This window comes from Pimephales promelas, chromosome 21, assembly GCF_988280905.1.
Source record: "Pimephales promelas chromosome 21, fPimPro1.hap1.1, whole genome shotgun sequence".
Classification (NCBI taxonomy): Eukaryota; Metazoa; Chordata; class Actinopteri; order Cypriniformes; family Leuciscidae; genus Pimephales; species Pimephales promelas.
In genome coordinates, this window is record NC_142789.1 from 21156617 (window position 1) to 21179124 (window position 22508).

The 22508-nt window shown below is 36.4% G+C and overlaps 1 protein-coding gene across 3 annotated transcripts in view; it reads right to left on the reverse strand.

The window, feature by feature from the left end:
* The window catches only part of iqsec1b (IQ motif and Sec7 domain ArfGEF 1b), a 165007-nt gene extending 142723 nt beyond the window's left edge, over positions 1-22284 (reverse strand). For 2 of the 3 annotated variants that reach the window (XM_039673422.2, XM_039673417.2), the window contains exon 1: positions 21822-22284. In XM_039673422.2, coding sequence (XP_039529356.1) covers positions 21822-22108 — 287 coding nt within the window. In that variant the 5' untranslated portion in view covers positions 22109-22284. The remainder of the gene's footprint in view (positions 1-21821) is intronic. The other variant, XM_039673418.2, reaches the window with a different exon arrangement.
* Positions 22285-22508: the final 224 nt, after the last annotated feature.

The following is a 22508-nucleotide window of genomic DNA, read 5'->3' on the forward strand; positions in this document are numbered from 1 at the left end:
AGGCCAACACACACACCATAGGCTGGTTTAAGCCATATAAATGTATGTATCGCAACAATGCTTCTTTTCTTTTCATGTAAAGAAAGCAATCTATTCATTCCGTTAATTCCCCACAAAAGTGATTTTCATTCTCTTTCAAACACCAGTAAATACGTAGAAATTAAAGGGACATTAGAACATGAGCAATTCTGCTATGGTGAAAATAATGTAACCTCTAGAACCCCAGCAGCCCTGACATAATCACATGCCTGCAGAAACGAGCTTCTAAATGGAGCGAATACGACTTAAGGGTTCAGTACAGTTCAGGCCTGGTAAAAGTAGCCTGTCGGACACGCTCAACAGATGACATGGGATTAAAGAACAGACCGGCTGAAAATGCATAAAAACAAACCTCACGTTCTAATATTGAGAAAAGGGCTGAAGCAAAATGTCATTGACTACCTTAAGGCTTTAGCTGTTTATCTTTTTCTTTTTTTTTGCACGTTTAATATTCGTTACAAAAGCACGACTGGCAAACATAAACACATATCTCTGTCTTCATAAAGCAGGACATGCATTAATGACATTTTGACTCCGATCAGGAACATCAGGTTCAGAAACAGGATGTGTGAACTTCTCAAACACAATACTTCGCAAGTGGACATCCTGTTATCATCCATTGTTTACAACAGAGCAATATTTGTGCTTAGGCCTATCCAAAGCTTTCCTGAAACATGCAAACATATTTACTAAATTACATTAGCCATTGAAAAATTTTTTTTCATGTTGACATTTAATAAAATTAGTGTTAAAAAGCAAGTGTTAAATTACTAGTGCTTTTTAAATATTAACATGCTATTAGTGAGCATTAGTTGTTGGCAAAGATTATCTGAATGTAAAAAAAAGGGAAATGAGTATGCGCAGGAAAAAAATAAAAAAATAAAAAAAATCAGCAGCCATTGCTCCAGTCTTCAGCGTCACATGACCCTTTAGAAATCCTGCTGATTTGGTGCTAAACTTTATTTTAAGGTTACTCAAAAAAGTACTGAGTAGTATTAATTTCCTACACTTAGTCTACTTACTGTAAAGAGTTATGGTTGGGTTTAGGGTTATTTGTAATTATGTCAAATTAGACAATGCCAAATTAAGAACTACGTCAAATTAAAATCAAGTGTTACCAACAATGTTGACATTTGTGCTGCTGCCTAATATTTGTGTGGAAACCATGAAACAATTTTTGGAGGATTCTCTGATAAATTGTAATGTTCAAAATAACAGCATTTATTTGAAATAAAATGTATTGTAACCTTAGGTCTACAGTCACTTTTAATCAGTTTAATATGTCCTTGCTGAATAAAATTTGATCAGCAATCTTTATTATTTGGAATAACCAACTGTGTACACACACATTTATAATAGGGTGCGTGGCTGTGTTCAGAATTAACTGATTATCAAGCTCATGTAAAACAGTACACAACTCTCTTCACTTGAAAGGACTCTGATTAACCAATAAATCCAAGCTCTCCAATTCACACGACATCGACAGACGCCGACCAAAGCAGCAAATCACCAGATTACAGTACATCACTTCTCAGACATTCCACGACCCAAGAAACACCGATTCAACATGTTCAACTGGCAAAAACAAGTGCCGACCAACACCAATAGATGCCGACAGGGGTAACACACTGATATGACGAAACCCGACAAAGTGTCTGTTGCCGTCTGTGCAGTGTGCATTCGCCTTAAAATTTATCTGACATCATCATGGGCCAAAAAAAAAAAAAAAAACTCTCCTTGGCTTAATTCCTGAATTTAGATATACACTCAAATTTTCTTTCCCTGAGCTCTAGGAGCTTACCTTAAGGACACCTTAAGCTTGTACCTTAAGCAGTGTACACTCTGGCCACCAATCTTGCTCTTAAACTGATTCAGATAATTGGGGCTGTTCCCAAACCTGTGATTACAGCCTGAGAGAAGATCTCTGTGCTGTAATTTAAAGAGCCAAATCACACCTTTCAAACGTTATTACACAACATTTTCAAAACGATTCATCTAATGATTGTCTCAGAACCAGCTGACCAACAATGCAGCAGTAAATTTCCTGAACTTCAGTTTTCATCAGCATGTCAAAGGATTATATCTTACGTTAGTCCCTACACCCTATATATTCACTGGAGTCATCGTCCACGCTGGCCTCCTGCTCCCTGGAACTCTGTCGCACAGAATGTCTACTTAACCTGTTACATAAATCCAAATTATCCTCATTAATCTCTGTCTAATTATTGAAAAGCCCAGGCTGAATAAGAGCAGTTATGCTAAATCGCCTCAGATGTTGGCACAGGGTGAGATGATTTCATATCACAGCCTAATTAAAACGCCCCTGGGGAGCTTCTCTTCATCTACATGACCTTTGACTTTTGGCATACAACAGTTCTCACCTGCGGCTCTGCCCTGGTTCACTGTTGCCCTGCAGGTGGCTAAAATGACAGAAGGGCCTCAGAGAGATGTATAGCAATGGGGTGGTGAAATTAATGATGGTAAAAAAAAGTATGCTTTGCTTCTGTGAACACTTTCTACCTCTGAATGTAAAGCAGTCTGACATTTCTAACAAATCACAGACTCAAGGACACCTTCATTGGAAAATTACAAATTAAGACATAAATAATAGTATTGTAATGTTACAGACTGTAAAATAACATTATTTTATAGTATTTTCCTAAGTGTAAATTAAGCATTTTTTTGTTTTACAGTAAAACATGACATACATTATATATATATATATATATATATATATATATATATATATAAAATGTATATTCCTAATATATATATATATATTAGGGCTGTAAAACGATTAATCGCAATTAGTCACATCCAAAATAAAAGTTTGTGTTTATGTATGTAGCTGCACTGTGTAATCAAATATATATATATATATATATATATATATATATATATATATATATATATATATATATATATATATAAACACACACATACAGTATGCTTGTATATATTTAAGAAATATTTTCAGGTATATAGTGTAGATAGATTTATATATAATTTATATTATATATAAATATTTTACATATAAATATTATATGTGATACATACATATAAAATAGATATAAATATTTTTTTCTTAAATATACATGCATGTGTGTATATATATATTTATACACACACAAAACAATTATACATAGTGCACCCACATATATTTTGTAAACACAAATTTTTATTTTGGATGCGATTAATCGTTTGACAGCCCTAATATATATATAATTATATTAAAATACATATAATAGTACTGTAAAATAAAATAGTTATTACTAAATTAAACTATAGTACATTTATTACTATTGTAATATTTCACTGTAAAATAAAAAAATGGCGTTTAAAAATTTAAATCGCAATTGTATTTTTAATCACAATTGTATTTTTTTCCCCAAAATTGTGCTGCCTCACCACTGATTTCAATTAATTACAACAAAAAGATATTTTTAGGCTTCATCAACATAAAGACAGAAAATCAGAGACCTTCTCACAAGTGATCACAGGAGACACATTTAAAACGTATTTAATGGCAGCAATAAACAGTCGTGTCTCAGATGACCACTTGTGATCGAACTGTGAGGCGGATGTTAATACCAGATGCAAACAGGACCATAGAGAGTAAATGCACCCCAAGGAAGTGTGTTTGCAGGCCTGTAGTAAGATCTAAAGGCTCTTAAGGCTTAACATATTGAGCATTATGTAAACAGACTCCCAACATTACTCATCACCGTTGTGGGAAGACCACGGTTAAATCTCGGATTAGTGATGTGGGAGGCTATTGTGGATTTTCAAGTTAGAAGCTTGACTTTAGCGGAAGTGTCTGAGCCAAATGCAGAACTCATAAATCAACAATGAAATTACCAACTTTCAAGACCCTGCGCCTCTCAAAGCTCGACTTCTAAACCTTGCTAAGCCTTAGGCAATCGTTATTAAATGCAAATATAACAGGAACACATTAACAGTGTGGTTCCCATTTTCATTAGAGGCGCAATAAGAACAAAATAAAGGGAACCCATTACAGATGAAGGCTTGTGCTGTGACGTTCCATGAAGCGGCGACATTAATTGGGAACCTGCTAGCAGTAGGGAGACAGCGGCGAGTAGTGACTAGTTGTGCTTTGACAGTTGGTGAAGTAGGTGACAGTTTGCTTCTCATGCAGGAAGGTGGCAAATTCTCACTTTTCAAAGCATCTTGAAGAAAGGCCTGTTAGAAAAAGCTGTAAAAAAAAAAAAAAAAAAAAAAACCCAGCACACAGCAAACTGAATATTGCATCCCTTTGGATTAGGAATAAATAGACAGCATGCAGCAGATGCTTCGTGAATAGTTAACATTCAAGTTGGTTTTGTTTCAGGAGACAAAAGGGATTTTTTTATATGAAAGAGGCCAAAAGGAGGATCCAAACAGCTATTGTTTACATGACTGGCAAAGCTTCTAATCAAAGCATTTGGACCACAATTCAAAACTGGAAGTATAGAGAGAAGTTAAAATCTAATTATGAGCTCAAACTATTAAAAGTATTAGCCAAACTGAAAGTGAATGGTATATTCTGAATGTACTTCATACACATAATTTGGTTCTTCAGTGTGCAAAAAACAGTTCAGTAAAAAAAAGTGCAAACATCCTAATATCACATTTGAACTAATATCAGCAAACAAATCATAAGACATACTAAGATTTAGCTTGGGTTACAAATGTTTCATAAATTCAGAATCAGCCTCTCCTGCCGCTACTGTAATAACAGAATATTGATTTATTTGGCTGTGGTTGAGTCAGAGGCTGTGAGTTGTGGGCTGTGATGAAAAAGAATAAGAAACAGTCCACCACATGGAAACTAGTTTTGTCCACTCACTTTATTGTTTAGGGTAGGACATCTGAATGCTACGGCATTACAAAATTATAATGTATGGTATTGAAAGTGGATATTTATTTTAAGATTTGCTAAATATTAGATTTAACAGTATTAAATAGAATATGCAATCATCCAATGCCAAAAAACCCTAATATCATCTGATAACCAATATGGTACCAATATATAGTAAATTTCATATTCAAAACAAAATAACCAAATAATGCTTTTTTTTACTACCAATTTATCTCACCACTGTTGCCAGTCACAACAAACCAATTAATAACTTTATATGCATGGTCCCATTAAAGAGGTGAGCATCATTCTACAGTAAGCCAAGAGTTAAACGGATGTCTTATGGCAGTTGTTGACAAATTACCATAACTTAAAGCTGCAGTTGGCGTTTTTTCCTCTTTGACACCATTTCTGTTCGAAATCTGCAATTGCAGTCATTCGTGGAATTATAAAGGCAACTTTACATGAGTTGTACTTCAACACCCTGGATAATGTATTGGTTATGTAACTGGCTGGTTATATATTTTCTCAATTATGTATTTTGCATCATTTTTAACCCTAGGGCTAGGTACAGAGTTTGATACTTTTTAGGTACCGACCGAATTGCCTCGATACTATCGAGTATCGAAAAATGACTTATTGTTCGGTACCAGATTTCGATACCTAAGGGGTTAACTCGTTAAATCAGTACTCAAACAAATACATATGAAATGCACAACGACACAAAAACAAAACAAAAAATGTGTTCCTTTATGCACTGGCTAAGGAGCATGACTAAAACTGAAAAAACAAAGGTTTTCTGAGGTAATGTGTTATGTAATCTTGTTAAAATGGATTTCATAAAATTGGTATCGAAAAAAGTATCGTTCAGGAACCGGTATCGAAATTTTTTAAACGATAGCCAGCCCTATTTAACCCCCCAAAAAAAGCTACGGACTGCAGCTTTAACCAATATGAAAACATATTAAGAACATTTCTATAACAATATAATCTGTTCTACAGTGAGAATTGGCACAACACCACATGGCAGTGTCAAGTGTTCACTGATCACTCGCTTATTACAATGCTACAGAAGAAGCATTTTAAAAATGATTACTACAAAGACCACACAGAATATAAACCATCAAGGCCACTGCCAGCAGCCTCAGCAAGCCAGGACACTCAGTAATCTAAAAGAGGGCTTTCGAGGTAGCTGTAAAGTACTGCCCTAAGGGTGAATAGAGCCAAGCAAATCTTCACTCTCTGTTCTTTCTCTCAGCCTCCTCAAGACAGCTCCTTCACCACCCCACCTTCCTCCAGCCAAGGCCCTGAGGGGCCATGTTTGTTCTACCATGCACAACAACCACCAGGGCTTAGGATGAATGATGAACTGAAATTTTTTTTTTTTACAAAAACGGAAACCAAAATTCGGTTTTCACTAGGCTACCTAAACTGAAAATAGCCAGTTTAAAGGGATATTTCACTTTGAAATAAATTTTTGGTATGTTTTAGCTTACCTCAAGGGCATCCAAGATGTAATTTCAATTTAGATATGTTTAGGTCAAACCGTTCTTGTCTGTCAGTCATATAATGCACGTCTATGGTCACCACCTCAAAGAGCATGCACAGAGAAGTCCAAATTAAACATCATTTAATGACTCATGAATGTAAGTACACATTGATGGCCTAAGACATGAAACGAGCGGATTGTGTGAGAAAACAAACAGTATTTATATAGTTTTTACCTCTTGTAAACACAGCCACAAAACGTCCGCGCCATCAGATCTCTTGGACGTGGCTGTGGCTACAAGAGATAAAAGCGATATAAATACTGTTCGTTTTCTCACACAATCTGCTCGTTTCGTGTCTTAGGCCATCAATGTGTACTTACATTCACGAGTCATTAAATGATGTTTAATTTGGACTTCTTTATGACTGACAGACAAGAAAAAAAATGTGGTTGCCAAAAATGATGCATCCCTACATTATTTTTACAGAAATTCTATGGCAATAAAACGTTTTGTATTTTGTTTATATTTTGGTTAAAATTATTCAACATCAGCAGCACAGAGGGAAGGAAAATCACTGCAACACATAGCCTTCCTATATTGCTTCAGATAACTGCCGCATTAGGGAGATGGAGTGAGCGGGAGGGACAGAAATGGTGGACGTTACACAGTCACTCACCTCCTTCAGCACCTGAGAGTGTGCTGTGCGTTGGGGCACTAATCTACACACCCCCAGGCAATGATTTAGAGAACCTTCTCTGGTGCTGCTGGATTAAATCTCTTGCCTCATGCACCCTGCCCTCTCCTGTCAGCCACTTTGAGGAGTAATGGGGCCAAATTGAATGCAGAGATTAGAAGCACACAACAGTCAGTGCTCCAGCAGATTTTGATGTGCCTCTCACAGGAGAGAAGTTGCACTCAAATCAAACTGTCATCGAAAACTTAGTGCTGTGCAGTGGGAGTTGGGCTTGCTACTTAGCTCTGCTGAAAGCAAGTGCCCATTTATCAAAGAATCAGAGAGCAGACTAAAGCACTTTTACCATTCTCTGTTCGAAGATTCATAAGAACTCTACAGAGCGGTGCACTCTCATGGTTTGGGGGTGGGGTGGGGGGGGGGCTAAATTAATCAAATTAGACTCTGCAAGACAAATTCAACTGAAACACTGCTAAATTAAACAATGTTTGTATTATATTAATATTTGCTGAGAAAGAAAAGTGTTAACTTTCATAGGCAGGCAGACAAAACAACAGATATGTATCGATGTTAGGGATGTCAACGATTAATCAACAATCGATTAATTGTCGATAACACATTTAATCGATAAAACTTATCGATCATCGATTAAGCAGGATCATGCGCGCCGGTGTGGTGAAGTGTTGAGTGAGTCCTACTGAATGACACACGCAGGAATGACTAGGGCTGGGTATTGTAACAAAATGTTCTATACCGATACCGATACCTTGACTTCGATACCGGTTCCTGAACGAAACCTTTTTCGATACCAATTTTATGTAACCAGTTTTAACAATATAAAATTACCTAAATTTTTATTTTATTTTTCAGTTTGTTGACTTTTTCACACTCATATTTTGAGTATAATGCATAAACTAGTGTTTTCCGCCACAGCCAATCATGCTGCATGCTTATTGTTTCACCGACATTGACAAGATTAACCACTTAGGTACCGAAATTTGGTACCGAAAAACAAGACATGTTTCGATACTCGATACTTTCGATACTTTAGCGCGTTCATCTCAAACGACAATGCACGACTAATAATGACTATTGGGACTGTCACTTTACACAAGATTATAAAGAGAACGATATTGTAATAAAACATTGTGCACTGTAAATTCTAATTTGTTCAATTTAATTAATAATATTGCTTGTAATCTGTTGCCACAATTTTTTTTGATTAGATAAATTAATTTATTAATTTTTGTTATTAATATTTAATAAATTATTCATTTTTACAGTGTGAATTATTTATTTAATTATTATGGGAATTTGTGAAAATTGACATCTCTAATCGATGCAATGATGAAACAACAGGTGGACATTTCAATAATAAAAAAACATTCACAGAGGGATGGATATCTTTTGACGGATATGATGGATGTATCTACTTACAAATAGATGGATCTATGGATGAATGTACTGAAGAAGAGACGGACAAACCATGAATAAATAACCTACCTACAGTGAACGAATGACATATGGACAGTGAACAAACAAGGTATAGAATGAGTAGTCAATGAACGAACAGCAAATAGAATAGATAATTTACGGATAGCAACCAGCCAATGGATAAACGGATAATAGACAGGGAAAGATAGCCGGCAGAGAGCTGATGATGTACAGATGGAGGACATATCTATTGGCGGACAGACGGCCAGCGTACAGAAAACAAATTGACCAAAAATGGACAGATGGGGTACAGACACATAGTAACCAATTAAAAATAACAAGCGACAGAATGGTAAACGTAATCTAACGGATGGAACACATCATGCATGAGTCAATGGACAGACTTGTCGATAAAGAAATATCAATCAATGGACAGAAAGACAGACAGACGGAAATATTAATTTAAAGACTAACAGACATATCTATCAACAAACAGACAAACTTTATTCCCATGGTTTCTGATGAACAATGAACAACCTCTATCTATAAGTACAACAGTCATTGTCTCTCCATATTAAGATATTTCTTTTTGGCATTTACTAAATGTCTCGCTCATTGATGATGGATTGGTTGCTGTTGCTTCACAAACTACAGGCAAAGAGAGAGAGACAGACAGATCATTCATGAGTACGACAGTCCATTTCCAACACAGCGGGTGTTTCAACAAACCATAAAACCCCCAAGTGAAAGTCTATTAAAAGCATGAAGGCTGTTGGTTATCTCTGTGGTGTCCCATAACTATCAGTGACTCCACATAAAGTGCGCTTGGACAAGACAGGGCCAGAGGAGAGCAAATGTTAAACCTTAAAGCAGCATAAGTATTGGTTCTGTTTATTTAAATACTGGATAAAGGATAGATATTAAATAAATTACTTAGCAATAGTGGCTGGCTAAAATCACAAGAGTGCTGCAATGAGACCCAATGTAATTTAAGTCAAAAAAAAATCTGAATCAGAATGTTGAATGTTGTCATGCCACCATGAAGATTTTCAGATTGAAGAGGACGTCTACAGTTGAGAGCAGGGCAATCTCTTAAAATAACTGGGTCTCAAAGTTAAAGTTGCAATACATTGTAATTATACTTCCTTGCATTCAAATTCAAACTGCAATTGCGCATCAGTTTGCTTCCTCTATTTGAATTCAGAAATTGAGTTGGAAGTTAAACGACACTCACAATTCAATTCTGAATGATGCACAATCCTGCTGCAATAGAACAGAGCTGAGAGGTTGGGTCCCTCTTATTTATGGTCACTGTCAAATGTTTACAGATTAGGCCTAGTTCAAAATTTAAAGCCAGACTTTGTCAGATTCTTGGCCAGCTCAAGGTAAAATGTGCCATAGGGCTCCTGCAGGGATGCAGATTAGAATATGGAAAAACAGATCAATGTAAACTAAAGAAGATAATTAAGACTAAACTCAAGACATTAAGGTTTGCAGAGCCAGTGACTTTTTCAGTCATGACCCAAACAGTTGAGGGATCTATTCGGCACAATTAGTTTTCCATGTTCTCCACAAAACCTTTGACAATACATCTGTTCTGTTTAATCATTACAATTTATGAAATTCTAACAGCGTGTAAATCCAGTCTAAAACATTTAGCAAGAGGCCGAAACCGATTCCAAGGTTTTTATGAAAAGTTAACGTGGATGTTAGTCTGGAAATTAGACAGGGCCGCAAACTGCACATTTTTCAATTTCAGATAAAAAGTGTGATTATGCCCGGACTCCAGCTGTGTTGCTGCCTCTGGCTACTGCAGCGATAAGAGTCTGCAATTGCAGGTAATGTAACTTCATTAGTAAAGAAGATGCAAAATTATCATAATGAATTATGACGATATGACGACAAATCCTGTTTAAATGCCAGTCATCAAATGACATTTCATCCCAAAATTAAAAGAATGAATTAATGAATAAAATGAGTGGTGGGTTATTTTAAAAAACAAATCAAGATTTAAGGCTATTTTGTACATCACTAAGCAATACAGCCAAACTTATTTCCCTATATTTTGGGCAGAAGTTTAGAAAATATATTTTTAAAAATTTCTAACCAAAACAAAACAAAAACAAAGAAATGACAAACCATTTAGGGCAAAGTAGGGGTGGGCTATTTAATTGGTTTATTTTATTGCTGCGTTGCTAAAGTTGTGATGTGAATGTGGCGGTGTACAGTATGTTGGGACGGATGTTGGGACCCAGTTATTTTAAGAGATTGCCCTGCTCTCAACTGTACACTCTCAGAAAAAAGGTAAAAAAGCTGTCACTGGGGCTGTACCTTTTCAAAAGGTAAACTTTTGTCTATTTTAGGTGCTAATATGTACAATTTTAGGTGTTAGTACATTTTAGGTGCTAATAAGTACATTTTAGGTGTTAATTGTCCATTTTAGGTGCTAAGTACATTTTAGGTGTTAATATGTCAATTTAAAGTGCTAATAAGTACATTATAGGTGTCAATATGTACATTTTAGGTGCTAATAAGTACATTTTAGTTGTTAATAAGTGCATTTCAGGAGCTAATATGTACATTTCAGGAGCTAATATGCACATTTCAGGAGCTAATATGTACATTTTAGGTGCTAATATGTACATTTTAGGTGTTAATATGTACATTTTAGGTACTAATATGTACATTTTAGGTGTTAACTTAATATGTACATTTTAGGTGCTAACTTAATATGTACATTTTAGGTGCTAAAATGTACCACTTAGGTACCAATATGCATCCTTTGGGTACAAAAGTGTACCTTTTGAAAAGGTACAGCCCCAGTGACAACTTTTGTACCTTTTTTTCTGAGAGTGTATAGACGTCCAAAACTAAAAATGATAGAATGAAATTCTAATCAGCCTACATTGTACAATACAATTTATACAATTCAATACAATTTATTCAACATGCAATTCAGTGCTAAACTTATACCGTGTGAAATATAACAATTTATTAGCCAATACGCCTTATTCACGGCAGCGCCATCTTTGATTTTTAATGAGAATGAAAGCGAGGCTGTGAGGGATAGATCTGCATCTCTTCAATGGGCTGTACTGTTATTTATTGTGTTTTCGGATTGTTCTGCTTATAAAACACTGGAAAAATATCTTTCCAAGAAATTTCAGTTGACAAAAAACTCCCGACAATGTAAGCTGTGGAAAATTGTAAGTAATCTGGCCGCTTTATTCAGCTTTTTACAGCGGATGCCATTGGAAACACGGTACGTCTATCCCTCACAGCCTCACTTTCATACCTGTCATGGCGCTGATCTGAATAAGGCCTATGGCTAATGACAGACGTTATTAAGTCGCCTAGCATGAAAATTTTCACATATGCAATGCAAGTGATTTACTCAAATTTTAGAGGGTTGTCGTCCCCTTCTTGCTCGGGCTGTGGGGCTTCAGCAAAACTAAAATGGACATAAAATATAATGGTCACTTGATTTCGGCATGACATATGAACCAGACACATTCTCGGCAAATTTATGAGAGCCACCTGTCAACAATGCATATAGATAATATAACATTCTCCTGGTACAAATGATATGAACTGTGAAATATTGACTCTCATTCCCAGTGTGTCCTGAGAGATCCACGGACGACTACTAAGCATCCTTTATGCTTGGTCTCAACAAGGCCAAACCCAAACCCAAATCACCATCAATCAATGTGGCTTGCAAGGAAGCATGCTTTCTCAGTAGGCTCCCCAGACAGAATCCAATAAAAGCTCCTCTTTGTCAGGTCTGGCTCATGCTGTAGGCCTTTGGTGACTAATAGCTTAGAGGCCCTGCTTATCAACGGTGGAATCAATCGTCAATTACAGTTTATCCCCGGTGTAAGGCATGGCTCATCGAAAGTTGTCCGTGGTTGTGGCAATTCCAAATCAAAGCATGAGAATATATTCCAGCCTCCCAAACAAGAACACAAATAAAGCAGTGATGGCAAATAATCAAGTAGCAAATCTTATGAACAAACATTGCTTCAAGAGGAAACAAATATTTTTCGAGAGATCATTCAACAACTGCCTCACCCGAATTTTTCATAAACTGCAATTTTCCTCATTTTAACACAACATTTCCCATCATGCTCTGGTAATTATGTTTAAATGCAGCACAAAGTGTTATAATCTGAAGCACCAGCCAGCTAAAACACATAAAACTCAAACAATGGAGCAATTAAATGGAACAAAACACTAAGGATTTTTCCTTTTCTTTGCTCAGTGTGGTAAAATGCTGCTGGCAAGCTCAGACACAGATCATCTCAACCATTATAGGATATCTCTTGCATTGGTTACAAGATAGATGGTTTCCATTTAACCAGCTGATAATATCCCATGAGAATCCCTATCACAATATTACAAATGGAAGGCAACAGTCACCATAAAGTCAATTCTCTATACTAGGACCATCATCTCACTGCATCAAAGAATATGAATGAACTGCAGAGTAACTGGATTTTTTTTTTTTTTTTTAATGGGCCATTTAGATTTCACACTCAATACATTGAAGGTCTCTACTGTTGTTGCCTCCAGCTGTCCTCATACACCATAAACGTCACAGGGACAAAGTATGCAAACATTACAAATAATTATAATAATCACTTGTGGTACTGTAATAATAAATATCCAGTAAAATAACAAAGTCAAGTCAACAGAAGTTGACCAAAGTGTTATACACCCAAAATAAATAAATAAACAACAACACACAACTACAGTATGTGAGCATGAGCATGCAATCCGCCGACCTAAGCGACAGAGATGTTGTTGTATAAGGTTATGACAATTTCTACTAGAATTAAGCAAGCACATTATATCATTTTAACAGAAATCGTTTGTCTGGAACATGAGTCAACTATACAGTTTAGTATACATTATATAAAAATATTTGACCACAGAATACTGTGATTTAATGTCATTATTTTGCTGTGTTAGAAATAGAGCTAACATCCGCGATAAAACAAAATATTTTGCATAAAGCAAAGTTCAGGACGATTGATATTTATATAGCATCATGACACCATTTTTAATCTTGTAATTAGCGTAAAAAAAAAATATTTGAAGCTGGAAGTGAAATGAAGCTTATTTTAGTAGTTGCATTGTGACAGTTTCTATTACAAGCAAGCACATTATTCTCTTTTGGGGTGTAATATGACTATAACCACAAACCCAATTTAAAGGGATACTCCACTTTTTTTTTGGAAATAGGCTCATTTTACAACTCCCTCAAAGTTAAACTGTTGAGTTTTAACGTTTTCGTATCCATTCAGCTGATTTTCTGATATTTAGAAGAATATCAGTAACCAGACAGTTTCTGGTCTCATTGACTTCCATAATAAAAAGTGGAGCATCCCTTTAAGACGGAAATGGTGCTCTTTGATCAGCTTGTTTACAGAATTCATAAAGTAGGAGAAATATGCCACATATTGTCAGCCTTTTCACATACACAGCACACATTGAGACATAAAAAGACTTCTAAATCCAAATAAATAAACAGAGACACTCTCCTACTGCAAATTAACAATCATTATATAACTGTGAGCCCTGTCATCTCATTAAATCTTATACCATCTGCAACACACTTTTCCAGATCCTGTGAGGGTTCTTAATTCTGGAAAATGAAGCCTAAGAAATTTATGACAGGAGTTTCAATTTGCAACTAGTTCTGCACCAGTAAACAATATCCCACGTCTCTGCACTGCAACTAATCTGATCGATGGCATGAACTATAATAGTACAAAAAAAGCAATATTACTGAAATATCCACGGATCAGTAGATGGATGCATTTTCAAATTTCATTTCAATGCATTTTTCATTCATTAAATTGATATTTTCTTTTGTTGAGAACCTCACTGTAACCTCAATTTATGCCACAAATGCTATTGTTGGAGTTTAACTTGTATTGGACACAGACTATTCCTTTAAGCCTCAGATACCTGCCGTTTATTATACAGTCTTATGTAGCTTAAGCTTAATATATCATTTAATATACACAATCATATACAGTATTTTCAAGGGAGCAATTTTACCAGTCACATACGCCTTCGAAATGTCATTGCCTCACAGCAGATCTCATGTTTGTTTACTTCTCATCTTATTCAAATGGCAGTGCAACACATCCACCCAAAGGTTTCATAGTCTGTTCTCCACTATCTGAGATGGATGCCACTCCCTTATGGAAAAACACATCATAGGAGGCACATGTTCTGCTTATGCCCTGGGCCACTCTGAAATCCCATACATATACTTAATTATCCCTCACGCTGGAGATTGAAATGTGCCATTTGCAGTCTGAACCTGAACACACATTGTATGCCTGCTACCCTTGTTACAAAGAGACACTATAATGTGTTCAATGGAAGAATTAGACGATTCATTTTAAGTCAGTAGAAAACAAAGGTGACATTAAAATCACTTTTATATTCTAACAGACTAAAATAACTAAACTTTTGTGGAGGGAGAGGTGTATTTGCAGCCAAATATGCGCTACCTCTGGCAACAGTGTATTGTATGTCTGCCATCCATTGATTTTGAGTTAGAGATGTTAGTGCACAGCATAGTGAACGAACGGTATGAGATTATATGCAGTTCCCTTGAGCTATGTGTCCTTGACTGATATAAACTTGGCAACAGTGATATTTCCCTTTAGGAAAGTACCGTACAAACAAACTGGCTTGCAAATTAGTGTACTTTTTTACTATCACAAAGGAGACTACAAACACAATCTAAAGCCTTTGTTGAGACAAAACTAAAAAAATAGATGATTCACCCAAATATTTAACCTGTTAATTAAACCGGATTTAGCCTACCTGTACACCTTTATTTGTACTTTTTGATGCGCGAAAGTTTTTGTTGGTGGACTTGCAATGGATAGGCAGAATATAAAATATGAGAGTAATAAAAATGTGTTTTCCGATTCCCGAATATGATTGGAAGTCTTCCATGTCATAATCAGACATTATACAATAAGATTGCAGCAACAAGCAATTTGTCTGTCCACACCAGATGAGACTCGACTACAAGACGCGTCAAAATCAATCAAAAAAATCACAGCCAATCAGAAGAGAGTGTGGGCGGGGTCTCTGCAAAGCACACTGCATTTGCAACTAATTATTGCGCTTTCAATATTTCGATATAATGAAGCCGATAATGGATTATTTCCTTCAGCTGAGACATTTCAGACACGCACTGTTCACCATGATGGTTTTTAATAGCTTAAAATATGATTGGAACCACTTTGCAGATATAGGCAACATAAATTTATAATGAGAACATTATAGACCATTTCACAAGATGTAAACAACACTGGCCCAGAAGCACTTCCTGTTTCATTTTTTTAACACTACATAAAAGCTGGGATGAAATACAACCAACAGAACATTTAAAACTGAATCAAAAAGTTAAACAAGCATCTATAGGATGTTTTCTTTACATGTGAAATAAAGAAAACAGTTACAAACTGAAACAGGAAGTGCTTCTGGACCAGTGTTGTTTACATCTTGTGAAATGGTCTATACTTGTGCCGTGCGATATGGTGAGACTTTTATTTTTGTAATTAGGCTCTTAAAAAATTATTATTATTTATCAGCCAATATATCTGTTATCAGCTTTCAACTACAAAGATTGATTGGGTATCGATATTGGCCAAAATTTCCATATCGGTGCATCTCTATGAATAGAAGAAACCATTTCTAAAACAGAATCTGCTGTCTCTCTCATGATGCATCGCTGTTGCGGCTGATAAGGACAACTACTCTGATTAACATGGAAAAGATACTTTATCACATTACAAATGAAGAGTTCAGATGCAAAAGCCTCTAAATGCCATTTGAAATTTTCTTCTAAAATGATCATTTTTATCAAGCTTGTATATTTAAGTTCAGTAATTTCACTTAAATGGCAATTCATAGGTAATCTTCATTGTCATTTAAGTGAAATTACTGAACTTAAATATATAAGCTTGATAAAAATGATCATTTTAGAAGAAAATTTCAAATGGCACTTAGAGGCTTTTGCATCTGAACTCTTCAAATGGTTAGATCTTGTTAGAACAGAACAGTTTAGACTGACATAAGTTTGAGAAAAAAAAAATCTTTTTGTGTGAACAATATCTTAAATATTAAATTGTCCCCTTTAACCGCAAAATAATATTTACAACAATGACAACTGCTTAAAAACCAACCAGAGGAAATTGCCAAAATTTTAACATTTTGGCTGCTACTTCACAAATATTCACTATGTAAATATTAGAAAATGTCACAAGCATTGCATTAACTGACATTTGAATACAAAAATCGCCAATAGCTTCTTCAGCCATTTCAGGCTATGCTGCGATTGCCAGTTTGCTTCTGTCAGCACAAAGCCGTGAGCTGACGTGGCAAAGTGCTTCGTGGCATGAGGGCCAGCAATCGGCTGCAGCAAAAAAACACCGGTCTTTTAACTCTCTACAATATGGTGCAGAAACAACGCATACCAAATACAGTCCCCTTCTAAGGTGAACTGCAACACATAAATCATTGGCTGAACTTTCATTGCCTACTACACTTCCATTCTCAAAATCACAGTGTGTGCTTGCAAGCAGTCACAAGCGATAATGGCACCAGTTCCATATATAAAAATATGGAACAGCAAGGAAACAGATTGTCAAAGCAAAGCTGCACGTGTATGTAGAAATGTGATGTTATGACTTGGCGATATCTGACACGCTGCTTCAAACTTTGATTTCGTTATTCAAAATTCAGACACCCTGAATCGTAGAGACCATTGTGGTCAACATTCTATGGACCATTGATGCTTTTAAGAAACTCAGTGCAAGGTCATCTACCATGAAGCCGGTTTAGGTGGCTAACCAGGTTTGTTTCAGGTCAGGCACTAGACTGGGTTTTAGGCACCATGAAAGTGGTTTGTCTTTTCCAGGTAAGAGATCTCAAAACAGAATTTAGACCCATCAGCGGTAAGCAAATGGACAAAAGTCTGACACAATAAAGTCACTCCCCCTGATTCTACTACTCCTAATTAAAGGCAACATAGCAAATGATTTTGAAGACAAAATCATCTGGCTTTTAGCAGTGCTTATTTATAATAATAATTTTGTATGATTTAGATATTATTTATGTAATTATTATGCCCTTAATCTACAATTTTATGTATCAATATTATTAACCACTTAGATTAAATGAATAAGCGTTAGAATCAATTGATAAAGCTATAAAAATGAGTTCACGTGAGCTTAAATGTTCAATTCTCTCTATAACTCCATCAATTAAACTAACTTCTCAAATTTTACTTGGACTGAGACTGATAAAGAAAGATTTTTTCATATACAGGTATTTGTTCTTGCAGTGTATTTTTTCTAAATCTCCTTATATTAAGTGAATCGCAGTTTCCATGTGATTCGCTGTTCACTACTGTTGTCACAGCTAAACTCAGGATCAAAGCCTGAGTTGATATGAAAGTTAATGATAAGTATCATGTTACCAACAATTCCTTGTTGGATTGGTTTGGTTTTGTCAACTCGAAACTAATCGTGTAACCTTGAGGCTGTTCAACTATCATCATGGTACAGGCCCCGAGTAAATGTCCAAGTTTAGATATGTTGACATATTATGTTAAAGTCTGTCAAATCATAAGGATGTAAGATAATCATGGAGAATGAGAAAAAGACAACTATAGTGAATTCAAGCTACATAATATGCTTTATTGTTATTGCCTGTCATATGAAGTCATATCACATCCTTTAGACTGTTAAAATCATGAGGGAATAAGATCGGAGAAGGTGATCCTCTTAAACTCCTCTAAAAACGAATAAAGTATATTTGGTGTGACACCAAAGAGTGAAAAAAGAAAACCACTCCATTCAAGATGCAGGCGGAACTTAAAAGGAACATGTAGTCACAAATCAAGTTGTGTCGTGATATTCTCAGCATTGTATCTTAAATGCATGCTTTACTGTTGTCTGTGACAAAGTCATCCTTTCTCATTCTCCTTTGGCATTAAACTCAGGGTCCTTCAAATCATGAGAATGTGAGATGATCTTCTCGAATCCCAGTGAATTGAAAGACTCTGTGCTCAGTAAAGGACAGTGCGGAAAAAGGAAGCATACTTCACGTCGCAGGAAATCTCAATGAAGCATGCATTTGACACATTGCTATAAATATAATAGCTTTATGACTATGCACGTTCCTCTCTCCTCCAGTTATTCTGTAGAATAAGTTGCAGAATGACTGGAGTGGTCTTTTTTTTCCTCATTCTCCTTTAGTGTTAAACCCAGAGTCCTTGAAATCATGAGGATGTCAGAAGATCAGAGCAGATGATCTTCTCTAACGATTTGAAGGTCTCACAGGTCAATACAAAAGGAGACTGAGAAAAGAAGATTAAATCACATTAATCAGGCAATTGCAATGATGCATACATTTAAGATATTTGGCAAAAAAAAAATTGCATGAACATTTTTCCACCTTCGGGCCAAACGGGTTTCAAGACACTTTTTCAGGTACATTACACTTTCAAGTCGTACTACCAATGTGTGTGTATTGTATTTAACTCAAACAATACATTGATTGTTCTTGTCGAGGACCTTTCTGTTTATTCATCTCCAGTGAAATAACCTCTCTGCAAATGATGATAAACATTTGATCTTTTCTCTGCCTCACATGTACCAAAAAAAAAAAAAAAAAACCACGAACCCAGAGAAAAAGCAAGCCCAATAACTGAAATGTTACCAATAATGCCATGCTTTCTACAACTCTTGAACCACTGTGATGTATGTTGCATATGTAATGTAGACTCATTGTATTCCGGACATCACGGTATTCCGGACACTCGACCGTTTCCCGCAAATTCTATAAATAAACACTTCATGGTCATTGCATCTATATATATCCGTGTCATCTTTGCCTCATCCTCTTTCATATCCGACCAACCCTGCTTATAGTTGTTAAAATATATGTGTTAAAATGTATGCGTCCGGAACACCGTGAGTCAACGTTATAGTAATTCTGATTTAGTACCACAATAACACAATAAAAAAATAAACTTTAAGTTAACCATACCAAAGAGAGCCTGATGGTGAAAAAGAGACAAAGAAGAGCATAATCAGCATATTATGAACAGATCTGTTTTGACATTCAAGAAGGCACAGATAAGTCAGGCATATGCAAAGAGCAAATAGCAAGTTGAAAATAAAAAAGAATGGCAAATATTACAGCACAAAGCTCAGTCATTGTAGAGCCAGGAATAAAATAAAATCTTCCCTAATCGTAACTGTATCGAACAGATATAGTATTTCAGTCTCAAAGAATTTGCACTGCCTAGAAGAAAGGTGAAGGCCAAACTTTTTACCTCTGCAACCTCTCTGCAATGAATTACTACAGAAGCTGACAAAATGCACTGTAGAAAGTGCAAGTGAAGTGTAACTCAGCTCATGAAACATCAACATCTTTAAATGTGTCTTTTTGAGTGCTTTAGCGGAATAGGACATTTTTTCCACAATATAAACTGTAGAAATAAGAGATCATAAGTGATCAGCCACTGCGTTTGCATTACAAGGGATAATGTGACAACTGCATGTTCACATAGAGCTAAACTCCAAATCCAACTCCAGCTTAAAAACGGCACATGTCTTCGGGAGAAATTTATGTTTCTGACTCATCCAAACACTAAATTTCCATAAATATGCCAGATAAACACTTATCTCTTGCAGTGAATCCACTTGGAAATCCTAACACACTGCAGCAAGCCAGCAAACCCCTCACATAGTGTGGCACCAGAAGCTGTGTGAGCTCCTGATTGTCAACATAATAAAATAGTAATTTAGCAGATTAGAGTGGGCTTATGTCAGAGTGGTGTTGTGACGTAACACTGTAGCCTATTAACAAACTGCATCGAAAATTAGGTTTGTGTAGGAATTCCAAACGGGCAGTACAGCTCAAACAATCACAAGGATATGAAAGCTTGTTTTAAAGTGTATATTAACAAATACACAGGCCTATCTTAAAAGCTGAGAAGAGTGCAACTAGCTAATGTTTGCCGTTTGCCAGTCAACATATAGTCTCACAAAGACTGGTTTAAAATCTGGAAAACAGATGTTTCCGCGATGGATTATCTTAATTAAATCGTGAATTTTCTTATAAATGAAACATTAAATAAACAGCCTGCTTAAAAAGAGGAATTTTTGTCATAGCCAACTAAATCTGGCGGCAATACCCTATGACTCCTACAGGGTATCTTCGGATTTCAGATGAGGAAAAAGGCTTAATTTCATTGTATTTATACTTTTTAAAGATAGAGTTCGTTAGGGCGTGTCACATTTAGCCCTGGGTTCATTTAAAACCCGGTTAGCAATGCTTCACACCGTGAGTTAGCCTACTAAACCCTTGTTCTCCAGAGAATGTGGATTTAGCGCGTTGTTTGGCAACAGGCAAACCCACCCAATCAGAGCTTGAATAATATTCATGAGCTTTACAGTTCTTCTGAACTTTCACGCGCTGTTTAGTCTTATGTCTAAGACAAAATCAAACATGCGAAGGCAAACGAGTTTACTGAAATGATAAAGAGACTGGATTGGTGTTGATCTACTTGGCAACGTTTCCATAGATGGACACGTACCCCGTTATTAAATCCGTTATTAAATTAAGTTGCGTGCTGTATTTGTCCAATCAACGTTAACCTCGTTAAAATATGCAAATAAGAAAATTAACCCGTAGCCTACTTACAAACGTACAGTGTGAAATCTCGAAACATGTGTCAACCCAGGATTATTAACTAACCCGGATAAAGTATATAAAACAACACCGTTGAAACGTGGAACAAGACAGGATTTGGTGTAATAACGCTGTGTTGACAGTTTCAACTGTCAAAAGCCTGTCAAAATCGAACGCCGTCGATGGGTGTGTGTTTGTGTCCAAGCTGCCACAGCATTATAAGCATCGCAGACATGAGACATTCTTTAAAAATTGCTTTGTGTTTTGTAACTGACTGTTGCTGTGCTCCCTGAAGATTATATAAATATATTCAATTTAATAGGACAGGCATTTTATATACATAAAACGCCCGCTGACATTTAAGTGTAGGTATTTTACTCACACCCAAAGCCGTCCCATTAAGCGAGTCTGTTCATGGTCAGCGTGACCCACAGATAAACACTCTTGAGCTAACGTTAGTCTCTTTAAAAGAGCAGCATATGACATTCCTGCTTAGAGATATTCCATTCACACATAGTCCAAACGAGACACGAAACCAGCAGTGACAGCTTTGCAAAAGTGGGACTCTTACTTTTCTTGGATCACGTTCTCCTTTATGGCACCCAGCGTGGGGTGACTGTTGCCCTGTTGTTGCAGTCTGCAGGTGGCCAGGTGCCTCTGGTGCTGATCCTTCAGGCACGCGTTCTCTTGACAAAGATCACACACTTGCTGTTCAAGCTCTTCAATCCGATTCTTCTGCTTCTCCAACAACTCCTGTTGGGTTTCGATGATTTTATTGAGCTCTTTCAGGTACTCCGCCGCCTTGCTTGGATTTTCGGTCGGGTTTTCCATGTCTATGTACGCGAAATGCCCGTCCATGGGGCAAATTCGATCCGCTGAGCTGGGTTCACAGCCGCTCCGCCATTGTTTATGTTTGCTGGCACTGCTGACTGCTGTCGGCGCTCAGTGCTGAGTACTGAAGTTGCGCTCGAGCGCTCGTCCGCTGCAGCGCGCCGTCCAGAGGCTCGCGCTGCGCCACAATAACTAACCCGCTCCGCGGATGATGGTAAATCCCTTTAACCCTTCAGTGGGAGGACTGTTAAAGTAAACAGTGTTTACCGCGCTGGTTGTAGCCTATTTATCGTGGTGCTTTAATTGCCTGCAAAAAACAAAAACAAAAAACAGTTACAACCTGCATTTACTTAACATGTTTGAAAAGCTGAACAGGTCGGTCTCAGCTGTTTTAGGTGGTTTAAGCTGGAGTTCAGCTGGTTTAAGT